Raw genomic sequence first — 22,301 nt, forward strand, 5'->3', positions numbered from 1 at the left:
CTGCGTCCCCGTCCCCAGGAAGTGGAATGACGTCAGCACTGCCGGACCGTGAGGCCTGTGCCGGACCAACGGGGGCTCGTAGGAAGGTATGTATGAGTTTATTTTGTTTATTTTTGAGGCACGGGCATATATAAATGTGTACCACTACAGTTGTCCTTTAAGTCCAAAATGGGGTCCTTAAGGGGTTAAAATCTTTAGTTAATTCAGCAACAGGATTATATCCAATACATAAATTAAATGGTTTTTACAACAATACAATTTATTTGGATGTTTCTTTTCTATGTGACTTGGAGGATCAAGAGGTCAAGTTATCTACTTGATCAATAGTCCTCTCCCCAGCAGGCCATAAAGCTGCACATCTGAAGCCCTGGTTAGAGGATATGACCACTACTAATGCTATGGATGCTATGAAGTTCAAGCTTTAAAGGGGTTATTCAGCATTAGAAATGAGCAGATTTCTTCAAAAAACTGCACATTTGTCTGCAGATTGTGTGTGGTTTTGCAGCCCAGTTCCAATGAAGTGAATGGAGACAAGGTGTAATACCACACACAATCTGCAGACATGAGTGGTGCTGTATTTTGAAGGAATTAACTGTTTTTCTATTATTGGTTAACCCCTTTAAAGTCTTTAAATGGGCTCTTCCCTTTTTATTATATCACAATGTCCTAGCAGAAGGTATTTTTCATGGATGCTTTTGAGGGTTCTGGCTCCAGGAATGTGGAAATAAGGGTTATGTGTCTCGTTTTTGGTGCTGGTGGTGTTATTATTATTATTTCACAGTTCTCATAAAATGTTGGTGATGTGATCAGATTAGAGTTCTGAGCTGTACATGTGTTAACTAGTATCTTTACAAAATAATTCATATTTTTCTAAACTGTCCAGAAAAGAAAAATGTCTGTCAATGATTTTTGGCCGGAGAACTGAAATATGAATTTAAGAAATCTGAACCAAAAGGCCTTTCTATATATTTTTCCTGTTAGGACGATATGTATTGTTTGTGGTGTGAAAGAGGCTTTCATCATCTGTGGCAGGCTTGGAAATGGAAGCTTGAGGGCTCAGTATTGGTGCATTACCTGAACTTAGAAGAAAAAAGAACCCGACTTGATAAATCAGCTTTATAATAGATGTGGTTGTGGTTAATGCATATTTAAGAGGGAAGCTTTCTCAATTTTGACCCCTTCACATTCAATCATGTTTATCTTGTCTTTTATCGTAACACCAAGTAACAATCTGTTTATCTCTTCATCTCTTTTTCCCACTTCTCTGTCTCCTACTGTGGTCCTTTTTCCATGCCTTCAAACCTTTATTCCCAAATGCCCTCAACCATATCACAGCTTATCATACTCCTGCTATCCTTGCCTCTGCCTTTGTGCCGGCAACATTCCTCCTAATTCTGGGCCACCTCACCGAACCATATTCATCATCTCACCCTCCTATCACTGACCAGCTGTCTTGATATCTTTTAACCCCATACCCATCTGCCCGACCCCAAACCACTGACACCTCCGTCTCCCCCTATCCCTTACTCGAGCACATTTTGAGACATGCACACTGTCTGCAACAAACTTTTCCTACATCCAAAAACTCTTTATTAGCCGCAACATATCTTTCCTGGGTTTCCTAGAAGCTGATGGACATGTCTTTTTTTAGCCGTACTAACTATATGCAACTATGTAACAGAAACATGACACACTCAGACACTGCCTCCTCTGTTATGCTATCCAATGGCAGCCATCAATTTACCCCCTGGCCTGGTAACAAAGGTGGCGAGGGGTTGACCTCCTACTATCAGATAATTGTTCCTTTACCCCAAATCAATCTTTTCCTTCCCTAGCCCTTCCTTTCACATCACCTACCAACCAACAGGCCCAGTAGCCACTTTTATTGTCCACTTCACACCCCATTAACACACCCATATAAACTCCTATGACAAACCTCCACCTTTGGCCTCTAAAAGTGGTCCTCCCTGGTCACACACAATGAAAAAGAATGTCACACACTTGACCTTCTTTCCATCTACCTCTGTTCCATATCCAACCTCTCAAACACGTCTCCACAAATCTAACAATAACCTCCTTACATTCTCTTCTCTTTAACTGCTCCACAGGCTCGGACCTAGCCCATCTTCATAGGAACCTTAACCATCTTGACATCCACGCACTATCTTATACCACTTTGTACCATATCCTCTCTCTAATATGCAGGCAAAGCCACTATGTTCTGTAACACCACAAAGGGAAGCTTCTAGTGCTCTGCTAAATGGTGATAAAAAAAAAAAAAACTACTCCGAAGAAGACTTCTAGACATACAAACAAGCACTCCTCCCTTTCAGGTTTGGACTACTTTCTGCTAAACCGGAATACCTCACTATTGTCATATCTTCTCGCAACAAAAGGAATTTTTTTAACACCTTTAAGTCCCTACTCTATCCTCCAAGCCAACCCCACATCTCTCATCTCAGCTGAAGACTTTGTTGCATACTTCAAACATAAAATGAACCACATTAACGAAAGCATTAAAGGGGTACTCCAGTGGGAAAAAAATAATAATATCAACTGGCTCTAGAAAGTTGTACAGATTTGTAAATTACTTCCATAAAAAAAATCTTAATCATTCCACTATCAGCTATATGCTCCAGATGAAGTTCTTTTATTTTTAAATTTATTTTCTGTCTGACCACGGTGCTCTCTGCTGACACCTCTGTCCATATCAGGAACTGCCCAGAGTAGGAGTAAATCTCCAAACCAAACCTCTCCTTCTCTGTGCAGTTCCTAACATGGAGAGCGTTGTCAGCAGAGAGCACTGTGGTTAGACAGAAAATAACAACTCAACTTCCTCTGTAGTATACAGCAGCTGATAAGTACTGTAGGGATTAAGATTTTTTAATAGAAGTAATTTACAGATCTGATTAGTTTTCTGGTGCCAGTTGATTTGAAAAAAAAAAAATGGCTTTCCACCGTAGTACCCCTTTAACTTTCAGTCCCCATTGCCCATGTTCACAACTGCCCAGTGCTCTTCCTCGTAACCTGCTTTTCCACCATGACCAAAGACAAGCTCTACAAACTACTCTCCACATCGCATCTCACCACCTGTGCACTTGACACAATATCATCTCACCGCATCCCCAGCCTTACTACAGTGTTTATCCCAGCCCTAACCCATCTCTTCAATCTATCACTAACCTTGTGTCAGATACTTGGACCTCTACTGGATCTCTTCATTCCTCACCAACTATACATTCATGTCTTCCATTCACACACCACCTCCTCACCTTACCCTCTTACTGTTGGAGTCTACCTAAGCTCTGTCCCCTACCTGCATTTTGACTTGGGACAGATCATAGAAACCCATGGCTTTATGTACCACTTCTATGTGGATGATTCTCAAGTCTGTCTCTCAGGTCCGGATGTTACCTCTCTGCTAGCCAGGATCCCAGAGTGCCTGTCAGTTTTATCTTCTGTGTTCTTCTGCTTTCTAAAACTCAATATACAGAAAACATGTAATCTACGCCCCACCAATATGATATTCATAACCTATGCAGAATATAGTCCAACAATAACAAAAGTCCAAGAAAACCCCTTTAAAGGGGTTCTGCGCTGACCCAGCATTCAGAACATTTTGTTCTGAACGATTGGAGCAGGTGGCAGGGGTCGTGACGATATGGCCATGCCCCTCTTGACGTCACACCACGCCCCCTCAATACAAGTCTATGGGAGGGGGCGTGGCGGCTGTCATGCCCCCTCCCATAGACTTCCATTGAGGGGGTGTGGTGTGACGTCAAGACCTTCACCACCCGTACCCAGCGTTCTTAATGAATGCCGGGTGCTACACAGAGATTGTGGGGGTCCCAGCTGTGGGACCCCCGTAATCAGACATCCATTCCCCTATCCTTTGGATAGGGGATAAGATGTCAGGGGCGGAGTACCCTTTTAAAGAAGATCTGTCACCAGGATATTGAGCTATTTGGTTAATTGGACAGAATACAGCAGACTCATAGTTAAGAATCTGCTTTACACAACAGGGTAGCTTAGTCTGATGACAAATCCTCTTTTATATAAATTAATCCTAATTTATTCTTATAAGTTATAATATGGACAACCCCTCTGTTAGAACAATCCTTCCTCCGCACTCACTGAGAACCTAAAACAAGCAACAATCATAAACAATATCCTATGACATCAATTACAGTACTTCTATGTAAAATCTTGTTAAGACTCTGGAACAAGTAGCTGGCACACACAACCTTCAAATATAGTTTTACTGTGTTTTGCAACACAGCAAAAATAAGCATATCAATATATACCAGCCCAATGAATGCCAAAACAACAATGTTGGGTGAATGGAGCCATATGGGTACAATTGACATGTACTCTGGAAGCAAACCTGACATATATTCACTGTTCAGGTGGGATACATGTAATTTGTGAAGGCCGATAATCGTGTTGTCTAAAGGGCCCAGGGATCAGTCATCTAATGAGCAAACACTTGTTCTTCAGGGTTTTGACAGGTTAATTTGTCAGCTGTACATTGCCCTTTGTAACAGGGCATGTGCTGACAACAAATGAGAGAAGTGCTGCACAAATGATCCATATATATGGATAAAAGTCTTATCCCTAATCCATGAGCATTAGTACGGAGTTGACCCCCAAACCTTTGTAGTGAAAACAGCTCCCCCTCTTCTGGGAAGACTTCAGGTCTTCAAGATTTTGGAGTGTATGGAAATGTTTGCCCATTTGTGAGGTCAGATGCTAATGTTGGCTCGCAATCTCTTGTTAATCCCAAATGTTTTTAATGGGGTTGAGTTCAAGGCTCTGTGTAGGCTGAACAGGTTCTTCCACACCAAACTCAACCAAGCCTTTATAACCTTTGCTTTGTGCACTGCGGCACAGTCATGCTGAAATAGAAAAGGGCCTTCCCCAAACTGTTGCCAAAATGTTGGAAACACAATTCCATAATTTCTTGATATACTGAAACATTAAAGAAGTACTTCGGGATTCTTTTGGCCATAAAATGCATGCTCCCCACCACTATTCCTGCTGTGTTATCTGTTTCACCCAGCTCAGCTGCATCCATACATATCATTACTTAAGATGGGTTATGTGTCCATCTGATTTCATCCTGTTCTGTATTCTGCTATAAATCTCATGATGCACCAGCACAGCATCACATGGGCAGATAAAGCTAGTGCCATCTCTGCCAGCTGAGAGGAAAGTGTAATAGCCCTTCCTTCCTAAACTCTCCGAAATAAGCCAAAACACCATAAGTATACAGTCAGGGTGGCTGATCTGCCATCTCCTCCATTATAGCTGTGTGACAGGAGCTGTATAATCAGCATCAGTAACTGTGATAACACTTTCTGTTTCCCCTGTGGAGATCTTGTGTGGAAAAGTCTATGACAGCACAAAAATGTTATTTCTAGGGATTCACCAGAGATCACATGACTTCCTTTTAAGAAAGGATTCCTGGAGTTTTCAGATTCAAAAAAATAACTGAATAAGGTAAAATATATATTGGGTGACTAGCTACATAATGAATAACTAACCAAAAATGTTTTTTACCAGAGTACTTCTATAGGATTTCCTTTGCTATGACATAAGGGGCTCAGCCAACCTCTAAAAAAGCACTGCATTATTATCCTTTTATACTATGTAGTTGGCACAATGCAGTCAGGCAGGTAATATTTTCCTGCTTCCATTGGCTCATTGTCATTGTAATGCTGACAGTTGGTACCTGCCACCATAATGTCACTGGCTCATGGTTCTTGCCCTACTCTTCTCTGGCTGCCAGAATGCTGTTGCTTCTGTTCCCACTTCAGTCCCTGTTATGGGTGCAAGTCATAGAGTGCTCACCCAAAATGTGTTCTCCATTCCTATGTCTGCATTGCTTATTTGATGCAGCTCCGAGCAATATTGGAGCTGTCTGCCACCACCCTCCTGCCTTTTTCTATGTTGTCTTGCTGCTTGCCCACGAATTACAATTAGACCGACTTGTCTTGCTTAAAGGGGTACTTCGCTACACAGCGTTTGGAACAAACTGTTCCTAACGCTGGAGCAGGCGCCAGGAGCACGTGACATCATAGCCCCGCCCCCTCATGACGTCACGCCCCGGCCCCTCAATGCAGTTTGTTCCAAATGCTGAGCAACGGAGTACTCCTTAAACCCCTGGGTACTTCTAACCAGTGTCTTATGGTCCACTGGGCCAGTTGCTACCCACACTGGGACCATTCTTGGGAAGTGACCTGGTACCCTCTAGCTGTTACATACAGCTTCCATATCCTGAAGTGGGATAAAGGGTCTAAAGCTGCAGGGTACTTAAAGGGGTAGTCCAGTGGTGAAAAACGTATCCCCTATCCTAAGGATAGGGGATAAGTTTGAGATCGCGGGGGGTCCGACCGCTGGGGCCCCCTGCGATCTCTTTGTACGGGGGCCAGGCTCTCCGGCCAGATAGCGGGTGTCGACCCCCGCACGAAGCGGCGGCCGACACACCCCCTCAATACATCTCAATGGCAGAGCCGGAGATTGCTGAAGGCAGCGCTTCGGCTCTGCCATAGAGTTGTATTGAGGGTGCGTGTCGGCCGCCGCTTAGTGCGGAGGTCGACACGCCCCCTTCCCGCGGGCTGTCAGGGCTCCGTACAGGAGATCGCAGGGGGCCCCAGCGGTCGGAACCCCCCACGATCTCAAACTTATTCCCTATCCTTAGGATAGGGGATAAGTTGTTCACCACTGGGTCACCACTGGACTACTCCTTTAATCTTTGCTCCCAAGCTTGACCCAAAGCCAAACCATCCAATGTAAAAAACAATGTCTACACCATCACAGCAAAAAAATAGCAGTATATAAATTCCAAATAGGTATTGCACTTTGCCCATTTAAAAAAAACTTTTGTAAAAGAATGGGACAATGTTTAAAAAAAAAAAAAAAGAATGGGACAATTCAAGTTTTGTAAAAGAATGGGGCAATGCAAGTTGCATTTAGGATACAGTAAAAATGTAAACATATAGAAGATATATAATGGAAATATTAGTTACATACTAATGATAAGTGTACTAGTACATTTAATGTATTCACAATGCGCAAATCATGACCAACAGTCATGTTTGCTGGGCATGTTTCCAGAGGGAAGGGAGAAGCATACACTCTACTTGGAAAAAAGGATGTAGAGAGAGTACTAGTTTAGCCTCTCTAGTGAGAGGATGTGAAGTGCAGTCTTTATCTTCTGAGAAGCTTGTGCATGAGCCTCATCACGTGGCGGAGAAATAGCTAAGGAAACCCTGGGATACCAACAACTCCATGGAAAATGTCCTGATACAGCTTGGGGTTGAAGAGTATTATTGTTACAATTCCTGTCCAAGGCTTTCCTCTTACTTGTCCTGCCTGCGAGTAGTATTATTGATCCAATAGGTTTGTGCTACCTGCAAGTGGGCGGAAGTCTAGCAAAGAAATCTACAGATTTGAACTCATCATTGGGAGAAACTTTACAGACAAGTGAATATGGGATGCCCCCTTCCAGCTTTACTATGATGCAGTTACCTTCTTCTCCAGGTGGAAAGTCTAAAGGGTTTCATAACAGCACAATAGCTAGAGTAAAGAGAAAAAGCTATAAGGACCCTAGTACACACCAGTTTTGTGGATTACCCTGCTCCAGCCATAAGCCTGACTTATTTGTGAAAACTATCATTTCTGGATAAGCATTGTGAGTCTGCTTAAGATAGCACAGTGTCTGATCTCCCCCTTGCACCTAACCATCACAGGCAACCCTAAATGCTATTAGCCCGGACACTACACATGATGTTCCCTAAAAGGAACCACAGAAGCATCATTGTCTGTGCAGCCACCCTTTGCCAGCCTGGGGTAGAGTGGGTAGGCTCATGGGGCCTCTCAAGCCTCTGTGACTATAGTGAACTATACTGTGACCACTGGAAATACTATCTCAATCATCACTGTCATAACCTCAGCTTCTCATTGTCATCATACACTCCACATAATTGGGCCTTTACTGTAAAGTACCATCCACATGAATGCCAGGATCCTGCCTCCACCAGCTTGTTTTCTGGTGCAATCTCTTCCTCTGTAACGTGAGGTAAACCGACCCAGCTACCTAAATGAGGTAAAAGAAAATATGATTCATCAGACCGGGCCACATTCTTCCATTTATCCCTGGTCCAGTCTCAGGGCCTTTCTTGAACCACTAACCGCTGCCTACTGGAAACCGACGAGTAGAAGACCCAGTCATGTAACAAAATTTGGTCCTGTTAACTTCACTTAGATCCATACGCTTGTTCATTTTTTCTACTTCCAATGCATCATGAGAGTCATATAAGGGGAGTTCTATGGCGACCAATTTGTTCTTCACATATTAGTTGTTGAATGTCAAAGGGCCCAAACTATTCCTAGCCAGGGGACCTCTACTGTCTATGTCTTCCATTGCCTCATCCAGCCAAATAACCTTATGGAAATCAGCTGCAGGCTGATTTCCCTGTATTTTACAGTGTTTGTATTAGTTGCACATGCCAGCGCTCATTGTTACCTGAGGAAGAGCACACCAGCATCTCTTATGCAAATGTTATTGAACGTATACTATCATTTAGAGTGGGAAGCTGAGGTCTTAAAACCTGTGCTTTATATTTTGAAGAAAACATCAATTTGTAACATAATGCTGTCTTGCCCTGATCTACTGGTGATAGTATGTAGCAGCAGTTGACTGTACATTGTGTTGCAGTAATATAAAATAAGTGTCAACAAAAGAGGGTGTGGCTTATTTCAGAGGGGTGCGTATAAATTATTGTTTCTAAATAGTACCTGTATAGAGCTGAGTAATAAATTAGTGCTGTATGAAGGGGTATAATACCAGGAATTTATTTATGTTTTGCTATTATAGAGTGCCGCATAGGCTGTTATTATAGAATAATGTAGAGTTTCTTGTATATACTTTTTTCATACTTCTTTTTGTGATGTGATGTGCATGGGATAGGCTCCAACTTGATTTACATAAGCACAATGATGTGGTTTGAGTAATACAGCCTACCTTGTCCATGAATCCTCTGGCTTTGGGTGGGGAGTTTGATCATTGCAGCTGGTCATCTCATTGAGCTGCTAGTGCTGGGGATCACCCAGGTAAACTTATTAGACTCACAAGTGGGTTTTTACTGCATTCGTTTGTTATTTTTACACAATTTATACTGAATTAAAAGCTAATTACCGCATACGTTTTTTTGCCACAAATTACTATTTGCTGTAAAGAGACATGTTTTATTGCAATGATGCAAATTATGCAAATCACTGTTAAATGCGCCATTTATACCACTATGTTAGTCATTAGCTGCAGTACTGCTAATTAGCTGCAGCATATGAACACAGACTTAGCTATTTTATGCAGTGATGTCTCAAAATCGTGATACAAAAACATGAGACGTTATACTATAGTTTGACCAATTTCTATGCAGTTTCCATGTTTGCCATGATTTGTGGAAGATCACAGCAAAAACAGAAAAAAAGCAGCAAGAATCACAATGTGTGAACACCGCTTCAGAGGAGGTGCATAGAGATAGCAGATGGAGCTGGGCGGGTCTGGGAGCTAGTAGGAGGGGATCTGGTAGGTAATGATGTCATCCTGTAGTACACAGGAAGTGAGAATCAGGAATGTGATCACATGACCAAATTAAAGGAATAAAACCCATGGATGCAGCTGTGCTAGAATAAAACAAATGACACTGTAGGACTAGTGATGGTGAGTGTGCATGATATGAAAGTTTTATTTGTTGTACATCTTGTTAACACATTAACCTTTTTAATATACTTCATCATTTTTGAATATCTTTTTTTTTTACAAAAATCATGGCTTATGAAAAAAAAAAAAAAAAAAAAAAAAATACCACTAGCGGTCTCCATTCCATCCAAAACATAATCCTGCAGCATCATCCTTGTCCCAGCTAAAGCACAGGCTGGGACAAAGTCCCGTAAATGAGGACGTGACTAGCACTCCTCTGTGCTCACTCCTGTCCCATCAGACTCCTGTCTGAAAGCAGAGAGGAGGGGCTTACAGAGCAGCCTGCATTGATTGGAAGAAGACACCCACAGCTTAAAGGGGGTACTCCAGTGAAAAACTATTTTTTTTCATATCAACTGGCTCTAGAAAGTTAAACAGATTTGTAAATTACTTCTATAAAAAATCTTAATCCTTCCAGTACTTATAAGCTGCTGTATACTACAGAGGAAGTTAAGTTGTTCCTTTCTATCTGACCACAGTGCTCCCTGCTGACCCCTCTGTTCATGTCAGGAACTGTCCGGAGTAGGAGTAAATGCCCATAGCAAACCTCTCCTGCTCTGGACAGTTCCTGAGACAGACAGACAGACAGGTGTCAGCAGAGAGCACTGTGGTCAGACAGAAAAGTACAACTCAACTTCCTCTTTAGTATACCGTAGCTGATAAGTACTGGAGGGATGAAGATTTTTTAATAGAAGTAATTTACAAATCTGCTTAACTTTCTGAAGCCAGTTGATATGAATTTTTTTTTTCACAGGAGTACCCCTTTAACAGACTCAGGAAGAAAGTCAATGCATGGTGAGTGAGGGCGGGCTCAGTGCTTGCCTTGGACACACCCCTTTCTGAGCAGTAAATGTCAGAATGAGTGAACAACAGAACAGGGAGATTTGTGAGCCAAGTACAAAAGTTATAGACACATAAAAAAGGCATTTAAAAAAAATCTGGATGACCTAGTAGTGAGTAACATATATAAGCCTTATTTTTTCTGTGATATCACAGATTGACTTGAATGTTAGTGAATCACAACTGAACAAAGCAACGCAATGTATAGGGTATTTTTTCTTAAGAGAAATAATATAGTTAATAGATCACTTGATGACACAAGGAATGGATAAACCATTAATACATTATGGAATGAACATCACTGGGGTTTTAAGGTAACAGACTCTCACATGGTTGAAGACTGTTTGAGCCGTCTCTCTCCTGTATGCTTCTTCGCCTGTGGTCCTGCTCCTGGATGTGAAGACATTCTGTCTGGGACAATGCCAGTTCCCCTCCCTCTGCCCCTGTCCCCATTGCATTTAATGTGACTGTTTTGATACTGCAAGGCGTGTCTGATCCCAGACTCATGTGATGGAGAAAGGGAGAAGGGAGGGGAAGACTTAGGAATAGGAGGAGAGGCTGTCATCTAAAAGGAAAAAAACCCACACGCTGAAGAGTGTGTAAGATAGTTGGCTAGAGGCTGCTCTGGATAGAAAGCATTTGCATTTCACAACTTGAGAGAGAAGCTTTCCTGGATCTGGTACTGGATGAGATACCGAACAGTCTGTGGACAGATCCATAGGAGTCGGTATAAGCAGACGCAAACCTGCTATAGTTGGACACTGCATACTGGAAATCCAACACCTCTACACACTTCTGTCAAGTAGATTCGCTCATAGAGGAGTTCTTCTGTTATCCTAAAGAGGAACACAGGTCACAGTGCTTGGGAAGCGAGAAAGGATCACAGCATGGGAGCTGGGACTTCTACAGAGCAGGTTGCAGACAAGCCCACGGAAGAACAAGTGGAGCAATGCGTTGACCTGGGGCAAGAACAGGAACAAGAGGGGGAAGAGGTGGAAGTGAATGCAGCAGGTGATGCCAAGGTAAGATACAAGATACATCCTCTTTCGTAAGGTATTACAAGGAATGGTCTATTGAAGTGTTTCCCAACCAGGGTGCCTTCGGCTGTCCGGGCATGCTGGGAGTTGTAGTTTTGCAACAGCTGGAGGCACCCTGGTTGGGAAACACTGGTCTATTGTATCCTGTCCTCTGCAGTGAGCTAGCACAACGCAATAGGAGTTCACATAGTGGGCATCCAAGTATCTGCCCCACCTGCAAATGACATTGTGACCATTTATATACATGGCTGCTTACCATTCACCTACTAAACATACAATATATCTATGCCAAGTTACATAGCTGAATTATCCCAGGATAAATGACAAGGAGTCAGGTCCTGAACAGATGGCTAAAGGTAAAAAGTGTGTATTTCTTATTACACCAGGTACTGGTATAGGTACAATCGCACAATCATAGAGCAAATGGATATTCTTAGCATTGGAATGTTCCTAGACAGAGTCACATGGGACACAGCACAAATACTTTCCTTATCAGATAGATGCATAGTATTTGTTTGCAGTGATTTTCTTTCTGCTTTAGTTGTGCACTCACAAAAGTCCCACATTGTGAGCCGCCAGGGAAGCTGGGAGCTAACCCATAAACAAAACAGCAGAACTAGAAATCAGGGTTATTTACATTGTGTAAATTCCTGAAATGATATCAAGGCAAAACACTGTACAGGGAATAGGGGGTGGTGTGCTGTGCGGCAAGGCTCCCTTGTGCTTGGGATCTTGTCGTGCCAACTGCGCAATGATAAGATCTGCAATCATAAAATTGGTAATCACATTAACCTAATCCACGGCCATGTGTCAGCCAGGCATTGTCATCTATTATAGAGATGAGTTCTTAAGAAGGACCCTGCAGAGAAAGCTCAATCCCTTAGAAAGCAGATTTTATTGCTGTGGGCAATGTCCATCTATCCTGCATGCAGCATTGACTTGTCATTGTCTACCTCCACACAGCCACGCCTGGCTTGTCTATTCCACACCCTCAAGGTTAAAGCACGTGGATGTCTGATCAGCTCATTCTGGATACATACTGACTGTAATAGCTGAAGCATCTATCTATCTATCTAAGAAAAAAAATACAATGCTACAATTGTGAACATGCAAACTTAGTTTATTCGCAGGTTGTCAGTAGCTCTATAAAGAATAGATGTACTTACAACTATTCAATGACATAGAGATAAGAATAAAATTATCTTCCGTACTGATCCTTCAGAAGTGAATCAGTTGAATCTGCAAATCTTTGATTCTACAATGTCTATGCACGACTGCAGCCTGAGCATCCCAAATCCTACTGACCGTGAAATGAAGAGAACAATGTAGGAGCAATAACTTCCAATGCTGCCTGCGTTTAGTCATTCGGGGAAGGAACTGGTACCCAGTAGGTTCACGTACTGCAGTGTACACACACAGAGCAAATTCATGCAACGGATGAGAAACTGCTCCATCATGTCGCGCTCGCCCCTCCACTGCAGTGGTGCCTAGCTTTCGTCTATTTCTGGGTCACGTTATCATCCCCTCCTCCCTTTCCCACACCCTTCTCATAGCTGGACCTACTGTGTACATATCCGAGTGGATGGAAAGTGATTTTCCCATCTTCCATTACGAGGATAGAAGCTTATTGGAATGCAGGGGGGGGATTTTACAAAGTTGCTTCTTCTGCTCCTCAAGGAATTGCTTGTAAAATGAGCAGGGAATCTGTGAAGTAACTGATGGATGCTGACTGAGCATTCTGGCATAGTAATGTGTGCCTGTGAGTGGAGGTTAATGGATAATAAAGGGGTGATGGACACTCTGTGTAGGCTTTAGGATTATCGCCAGAACTGTATTGATCACAATCTGTTAATCTAATGCACAGTGACCATGTAAACCTTACCAAATATATTCCTGAACCATGGCATTTATCCATCACTTCATATTTGATTTATCTCATTACCTATATACATTATGTACAAAGCTTACAATCATATAGTACTGAAACTTTTGTAAAGTGTAGTGGTTTTTACCTAGCGTTTTAGGGGGCTTGCATAGCATGGTCTTTACAAAAAGCGAACTAAACAAGTGCAGCAATGGCGACTTGGAGCTCCAGTACACCAAGGAGAGTGGTGGCGCTAGACTTGGTTATGTGAATATATTACTTTTTAATGGAGGCTTAGCAATAAATTGTGACCATAGCCAACTTCAGCAGTGAGCATTGTTCAGAGGTCCCATAGAGAATTATTGAAGCACTTGGCAAGTATGCACACTGCTGCTCCATTTACTAATTTGTTCTCTGTTCTCAGGATTAGTGGGGTCCCATTTGTAAAACCCCCACTGAACTTTAAATCTTGGGATAACCTCTTTAAAAAAAAACTGGCAGTCAGTTTAGCCACACTAAACCCAATATACAGGGTTACAGGGTGAACCAGGTTAAAATGATGTATAACTTACTCGGATGGGTGCCATCGGTCTTAAGATAAACTCGATATTAGCCTCTGTTGCTAATATGTAAATGTGGTCCTTTGCGCAATGGAGGTGGGACCCAGCATACCCAACATCCCTGCCCTCTGCTTCTATATGCCCGCCCACCTTGCACTCACATGGGCAAATAATATTGTTGAGGTGGGCTGGCATATGGAAGCAGAGAGGATGGAGGCAGAGATGCTGGGTATGCTTGTCCCGCCTCCATTACGCAAAGAAAAATATTTACATATTAGCAACAGAGGCTAATACACCCTGTATCTCCAAAAACATGGTGTTTATCCTGATAAATTATACATCATTTTAATCCGGTTCACCGACACTATAACACTATATATTGGGTTTTGCGTCCAGTACTTTTTTGATGGGACGGTGACCAGGTTTAAGTTATCTACATTCATACACCCTGTGTAGTAAGTAGGTTAAATTTGGTGTCCATTAAAAGGTACATTCCTTAAATGCTACAACATACAGTAGTCATCTTAGTTTTACCTAATTTCTCAACATTCAAATATAAGTTTGAATAAAAGTAGAAGTTTTCATTGTTACAGTTCAGGAGCAGAACACAAATTATTGAACAGAGTGGATTGATATATAGTTTTCTCAAAAAAAAACTTTGTATAACTTGTCATATTCATGTAATTCTCTACTCATTCTGGGCTAAGCTGTCAAGCGGATGCCTACTCGGCAATTTACAACTATCTCTTTAGAAGTGTGCATAAGGAAAGAGCTGTCCATCACTGAGCAGGACCACCCACTTGACTACTTAACTGTCTAGAATCTCTAGATTAAACTAGTCTCTAGTCTTAGTTTAGACCAACCATAACTTGGCTTGCTTTAAGCCAGAATTGTGCTACCAAATGTTGGTGTTCCGTTATGAAAATCGGCCATTAAACGGCTGTTACAAAATCCCATTATAGTCTATGGGATTTATACATTATCCGATTTGACCCATCATAGCCCATTATTAACCCCTTAAGGACCCAGGACGTACTAGAACGTCCTGGCACCCTGGGCTTTAAGGACCCAGGACGTACTAGTACGTCCTGGTGTTTCTCCGGTCTCTGCCGCGCCCCGGGCAGAGATCGGAAGCGGATGCCTGCTGAAATGCTTCAGCAGGCATCCAGGGCAAATGCCATGTAGGCCCCCCATGTCGGCGATCGCCGCAAATCGCAAGGGAAATCGCCCTTCCGATCTGTGGCGATACCGGGCTGATCGGGTCTCTGGGACCCGACCGCCCAGTAATTTCGCATGATCCCGGCTGTCACAGACAGCCAGGACCATGCTGGAGCCTAGGAGCGAGGTGGCAAGCCTGCCACCTCCTCCGATCCCCTGCGATCCGTTGGTTAGTTAACCGACCAATCGCAGGGAGGGGGCGGTTACTTCCTCCCGTCCTGCCCGGCCCCTTGAAGTCCGGAGAGGACGGGAGGAAGACCGGAGGACGCGGTGGGGGACGGGGGAGTGCTGGGGCCCGGCCCCGGTACTTTCCTCGTCCCTGAAGACCCGGATCCCGGCGAGGAAGATGGCGGCGGCGGCGACAGGTGAGTAGATCTTCAGCCGCGGTCGGGCCCTTTACAGCAACAGCGACATGCATTGCTGTAATGGGACCCTGTAAACTACAACTCCCAGCATGCCCAGACAGCCCTTGGCGTCTGGGCATGCTGGGAGTTGCAGTTTTGCAACATCTGGAGGTCCACAGTTTGGAGACCACTGTGCCCTTCCAGATGTTGCAAAACTACACATCCTCAGCATGCCCTTACTGTCCAGGCATGCTGGGAGTTGTAGTTCTGTAACATTTGGCTCTTCAGATGTTGCAGAACTACAACTCCCAGCATGCCTGGACAGTTTTGGCATACTGGGGGTTGTAGTTTTGCAACATCTGGAGGGCTGCTGCTTGGACACCAATACACAGTGGTCCCCAAACTGTTCTCCTCCAGCTGTTACGTAACCACTACTCCCAATATGCCCTTCGGCTGCCTGGGCATGCTGGGAGTTGTGGTTTTGCAACAACTGGAGACACACTGGTTGGGAAACACTGTCTGTTTCCTAACTCAGTGTTTCCCAACCCGTGTGCCTCCAGCTGTTGCAAAACTATAACTGCCAGCATGCACTGATAGACTGTGCATGCTGGGAGTTGTAGTTTTGCACCAGCTGGAGATCCCCCCTCCCTGTGAATGTACAGGGTACATTCACATGGGCAGGGGGCTTACAGTGAGTATCAGGCTGCAAGTTTGCGATGCAGTAAATTTTGCGCGGCAGCTCAAACTCGCAGCGGGAAACTCGCTGTAATCCCCCGCCCGTGTGACTGTACCCTAAAAACACTACACTACACAAACACAAAATAAAATAAAAAGTAAAAAACACTACATATACACATACCCCTACACAGCCCCCCGCCCCTCCCCAATAAAAATGAAAAACGTCTGGTACGCCACTGTTTCCAAAATGGAGCCTCCAGCTGTTTTAAAACAACAACTCCCAGTATTGCCGGACAGCCGTTGACTGTCCAAGCATGCTGGGAGTTTTGCAACAGCTGGAGGCACCCTGTTTGGGAATCGCTGGCGTAGAATACCCCTATGTCCACCCCTATGCAAATCCCTAATTCAGGCCTCAAATGCTCATGGCGCTCTCACTTTGGAGCCCTGTCGTATTTCAAGGCAACAGTTTAGGGCCACATATGGGGTGTCGCCGTACTCGGGAAAAATTGGCAAACAAATTTTGGGGGGCTTTTTCTCCTTTCACCCCTTATGAAAAGGGGAAGTTGGGGTCTACACCAGCATGTTGGTGTAAAAAAAAAAATGTTTACACTAACATGCTGGTGTTGCCCTATACTTTTCATTTTGACAAGAGGTAAAAGGGAAAAAAGCCCCCCAAAATTTGTAACGCAATTCCTCCCGAGTACGGAGATACCACATATGTGGGCGCAAAGTGCTCTGGGGGCGCACAACAAGGCCCAGAAGGGAGAGTGCACCATGTACATTTGAGGTGATTTGCACAGGGGTGGCTGATTGTTACAGCGGTTTTGACAAACGCCAAAAAAAAAAAAAAAAACACATGTGACCCCATTTCGGAAACTACACCCCTCACGGAATGTAATGAGGGGTGCAGTGAGAATTTACCCCCCACTGGTGTCTGACAGATCTTTGGAATAATGGGCTGTGCAAATAAAAAAATTGGCTGTACCCCTTGTTACATTCCTCAAGGGGTCTAGTTTCCAAAATGGTATGCCATGTGGAGGTTATTTTGCTGTCCTGGCACCATAGGGGCTTCCTAAATGCGACATGCCCCCCGAGCAAAATTTGCTCTCAAAAAGCCAAATATGACTCCTTCTCTTCTGAGCATTGTAGTTTGCCCGTAGTGCACTACAGGTCAACTTATGGGGTACCTCCATACTCAGAAGAGATGGGGTTACAAATTTTTGGGGGTATTTTCTGCTATTAACCCTTGCAAAAATGTGAAATTTGGGGGGAAAGACATTTTAGTGAATTATTTATTTTTTTTTTTACATATGCAAAAGTCGTGAAACACCTGTGGGGTATTAAGGCTCACTTAATTCCTTGTTACGTTCCTCAAGGGGTCTAGTTTCCAAAATGGTATGGCATGTGGGGGTTTTTAGCTGTTCTGGCACCATAGGGGCTTCCTAAATGCAACATGCCCCCCAAAAACCATTTCAGAAAAACGTACTCTCCAAAATCCCCTTGTCGCTCCTTCGCTTCTGAGACCTCTACTGCGCCCGCCGAACAATTAACATAGACATATGAGGTATGTGCTTACTCGGGAGAAATTGGGCTACAAACACAAGTAAAAATTTTCTCCTTTTACCCCTTGCAAACATTCAAAAATTGGGTCTACAAGAACATGCGAGTGTAAAAAATGAAGATTTTGAATTTTCTCCTTCACTTTGCTGCTATTCCTGTGAAACACCTAAAGGGTTAACACACTTACTGAATGTCATTTTGTATACTTTGGGGGGTGCAGTTTTTATAATGGGGTCATTTGTGGGGTATTTCTAATATAAAGACCCTTCAAATCCACTTCAAACCTGAACTGGTCCCTGAAAAATAGTGAGTTTGAAAATTTTGTGAAAAATTAGAAAATTGCTGCTGAACTTTGAAGCCCTCTGGTGTCTTCCAAAAGTAAAAACACGTCAATTTTATGATGCAAACATAAAGTAGACATATTGTATATGTGAATAAAATAAAATAAATATTTGAAATATCCATTTTCCTTACAAGCAGAAAGCTTCAAAGTTAGAAAAATTCTAAATTTTCAAATTTTTCATCAAATTTTGGGATTTTTCACCAAGAAAGGATGCAAGTTACCACAAAATTTTACCACTATGTTAAAGTAGAATATGTCACGAAAAAACAGTCTCGGAATCAGAATGATAACTAAAAGCATCCCAGAGTTATTAATGTTTAAAGTGACAGTGGTCAGATGTTCAAAAAATGGCCAGGTCCTAAGGTGTAAAATGGCTGGGTCCTTAAGGGGTTAATAACAGATGTTATTTTGTGATGGGAGAAAGTAACGGGAGAAATAATGCATGCACCATTTCTTCCGTTCTTTCTCCCGTCACAAAATAATGTCCATTATTAATAACAGGCTATGACAGGTTAAAACGGATAATGTAAAAATCCCATAGACTATAATGGGATTTTGTAACGGCCGTTATTGGCCAATTTTCAGGGTTTTCATTAACGGAACATTATAACGGATCTTTAAAACAGAAGAATGTGAAAGGGACCTTTGTGGGACGAGGTACAAAAGTGACTGAAACATATCTAATAAACATTCTGGATATCGAGAAATTTCCCTTGTGGTGGGGCTACCGTGGGGTTCAATACTTACAACCAGGTACCCTCATAGTTTACAGATTATTGCTGTGGTTTAACCTTTCATCAGATTATCTCTCTTTAAATCAAAAGAGATCATCCAAAATCACAACCCCTGTGAAATAAACAACAAAGCAGTAATAGAGATACTTTGAGATACTTTGTCTAAGATGTATGGTAGCCTCCCAACTCTCCACCTATAAAATGGTGCTGGATTTTCTTTTCCCGACCTTATTGTGGGAGTGATAAAATGGCACCAAAGCCCTCTAGCTTTGGTTTACCCCACTCCAAAGAAAGAACATGAACATTTGGCACTGTAGAGTGTTCATGTGTATAAGGAGCATGAGAGAGTTTGCCCAACAGTTATTGAAACTGTATGGCCACCTTTACACCTGAAGCACACATGTTTGCACTGCCAGAAATGATTTATGGTAAACAGAGCTGACAAACTTAAAGGGATACTGCGCCGCTAGACATCTTTTCCCCTATCTAAAGGATCGGGAATAAGATGTCTGATCACGGGGGTCCTGCCACTGGGAACCCCTGCTATCTTTCCTGCAGCACCCCCTGTCATCTGGTGCACGGAGCGAAGTTCACTCCATGCCTGATGACTGGCGATGCAGGGGCCGGAGGCTGGTGATGGGGGCCACGCCCCCTCATTACGTCACGCCTCCCCCCTCAATGAGAGTCTATGCCGTCACTCCCCCTCCCAAAGACTTGCATTGAGGGGCTTGATGTCACAACGGGGTGGACGGGTGGAACATTGTATTAAATGGAAATTTGAGATAAAGGAAAACTGTCAGTAAACTTCCCCCACACTAACCAGAGTTACTGGCTGGTAGTGCGGGGGACGCTGATCAATATTCTGCCTACCATGCCCGGATCCGCCACGCCATTCGCCTGTTATTTTCATTCATCTGGATATGCAAATGAGCAGCTAACTGGCACGGGTGGGGTTACAAGGCTCCTTCTGGCACTCTGACGTCAGCGCCGCTCGTCCGCAGCGCCGCCTGACTTATGAATATTCATCCCCTCTCCACTCTGTACTGGACTCCACTAAGGAGGGAGGGGATGAATATTCATATGCCGGGTGGCACTGTGGATGAGTGGCGCTGACGTCAGAGTGCCAGAAGGAGCCTTGAAACCCTGCCCGTGCCAATTAGCAGCTCATTTGCATATCCAGAAGAATAAGGATAATGGGCAAACGGTGGAGCAGATCCGGGCATGGTATGATCAGCGACCTCTGCCCTACCAGCCAGTATCTTTGGTTGGTGCGGGGGGGGGGGGGGGGAGGGGGGTAGTTTACTGACAGTTTTCCTTTAAGGGATATGCAAATATTATGGTATATTCAACTGGGAAACGCTTTTAGGAATACTTTAAACAAATATTTATTTAAGATAGAATCTCACAGTCTTCTTGCCTATTTAGGGGAAGAATCACAAAATAGACGTACACTAAGAATAATATATATAGGACATTAATTAAAGGAATATCACTGGGATTTTATCGGAAAATTACAGGTAATGGGAAAGGGACACAGGGGACATAGATGAAACATCATGGGAAAGAATGTTGAGGAATACAGTAAAATGCTCCAAAAATTGAGAATCATCTACCGTCTTTATTACTCGTCTATGTTTCTGTGTAAATTTAGATGCAGAATGGATTCAAACTGCCCGTAATGTGTACAAGATGAGGCAAACCTAATCCTTCTATTATGAAATTGCAGGAAAGTAAGGTAATTTTGGAGGGCGATCTTCCGCAAGATTGAAGAGAAATTTGCCCTGGACAAAGTCACTATTAGTATGGCCATTTTAGGAGACGGAGTTTGGTTTATTGAACGCGGTAATTATTAATCAATTCAACCCCAATGATTAAGCATTGCATAGAGCTTGCGAAAAAAAATTGTATTGGTAGCGCAAAGAAAAGACAGTAGAAGTTTTTTTTTTTTTTCAGGGCAGTCAGTTGGGTGGGGGGATTGGAAGGGGGGGGGGCTATTTATAAATATATATATATATTGCCTTCTGAATAGGTGAATAGGATGAATACAACATTTTGGAGATAAACTCACAAAGGTCCTGCATTCCCATTACAGTTTACAACTAGTAGACTGGCAAAATAGTGGTGAGTCTATGAGTTCACCAGGTCTTTACATACTTCTGTGGTTTACATGGAATGTGCATTCATTTCACTGAATGGAGCCCATAAAAATATGAATCTATTGACTCCATTGATTGTTGTGTGTAATAAGGCGGCAATGCTCATGATGTCATGTATTCTTAGTTACATGCATTCTTTTGTAAATTTTCCACACACTACTATCTATAGTAGAACAAAGACCTTACTAACGTCTGAAAAGACATATAAAGTCAAAGTAATACATATTACATAATACCATACTATCCCGTATGCATTCTTTTGACATTTTAGGCTTCCTTTACATATGTGGGGCAAATGGAGGGAAAATGAAGCAAGAACTGATCCCTATGGAGGGAAAATGAAGCAAGAACTGATCCCTATTATTTGAATGGTACGGTTCACAATCATCCAGCATCTCTGTTTGGATGCTGGAGGATTGGACTTGCCGGACCGGCACAGACAGAGGAATTCATCTTGCTGTGTTTCCCCATCCAGCGATCACAAACAATGGATACCGGATGATACACAACTGATGCCAACTAATGCTCTTCTGGCATCAGTTGTGGCAGGTTTTGCCCAGTTTCGCCGGATGCCGGATATATGTGACTCTAGCCTAAAATATGCTTTTTGAGACGTAATCTTGTGATACTTACTATGTATTAGTGGTTGGTGCAAATCAGTGAATGCTTGCCATAAAAGGGAACATGACCCCTGAAACATAGCAGTGTCGGTTGGTGAGAGAAATCCTCGCCAGTTCCTTCAGTCGGAGGAAAACCTCCGAATGGAGAGAATGACACAGGGACTTTACTGCAGTAGTGAACTTGGGTCAATTGATTATTATATATATATTTTTTTGCACTAAGCTAAATTTTCACAGTAAACTGAATGATTCTTGCAGAGAAAGTGTGATAATTTGTATCTAATGCACTTGTGTGTGTGTGTTGTGTTATCTATGGACAGTTGCTGTGTGGTGGGGTAAACAGGGTCATCCTGTGTTGCACACACATTTCTCCCAGTGCTTGAGTCTGAATCTATTATTTGTTTAAATACTGTACATACCCACTATATCAGCAGCACAGACACAAGACATTATGGTATATTTCTGAATTTCTGGAAGTGGTTTTGTTTTCATATGCATATATTTCCCCTGTCTGTAGGGGAAATAAAAACCTGACAATATTCAGCATTGTTGGGCTATGTTCATGCCAGGTGTGCTGTATA

At 43.0% G+C, this 22,301-nt stretch overlaps 1 protein-coding gene and 1 long non-coding RNA gene across 2 annotated transcripts in view; one reads left to right on the plus strand and one right to left on the minus strand.

Moving 5' to 3' along the window:
* The window catches only part of LOC130362591 (uncharacterized), a 121,706-nt gene that overhangs the window by 58,415 nt on the left and 40,990 nt on the right, over positions 1–22,301 (minus strand). The gene's annotated exons all lie outside the window — the stretch shown is intronic.
* The window catches only part of AKAP12 (A-kinase anchoring protein 12), a 167,449-nt gene continuing 156,261 nt past the window's right edge, over positions 11,114–22,301 (plus strand). Inside the window, exon 1 of the mRNA XM_056567347.1 lies at positions 11,114–11,628. Coding sequence (XP_056423322.1) covers positions 11,494–11,628 — 135 coding nt within the window. The 5' untranslated portion in view covers positions 11,114–11,493. The remainder of the gene's footprint in view (positions 11,629–22,301) is intronic.

Source organism: Hyla sarda, chromosome 3 (genome assembly GCF_029499605.1).
Source record: "Hyla sarda isolate aHylSar1 chromosome 3, aHylSar1.hap1, whole genome shotgun sequence".
NCBI classification, from domain to species: Eukaryota; Metazoa; Chordata; class Amphibia; order Anura; family Hylidae; genus Hyla; species Hyla sarda.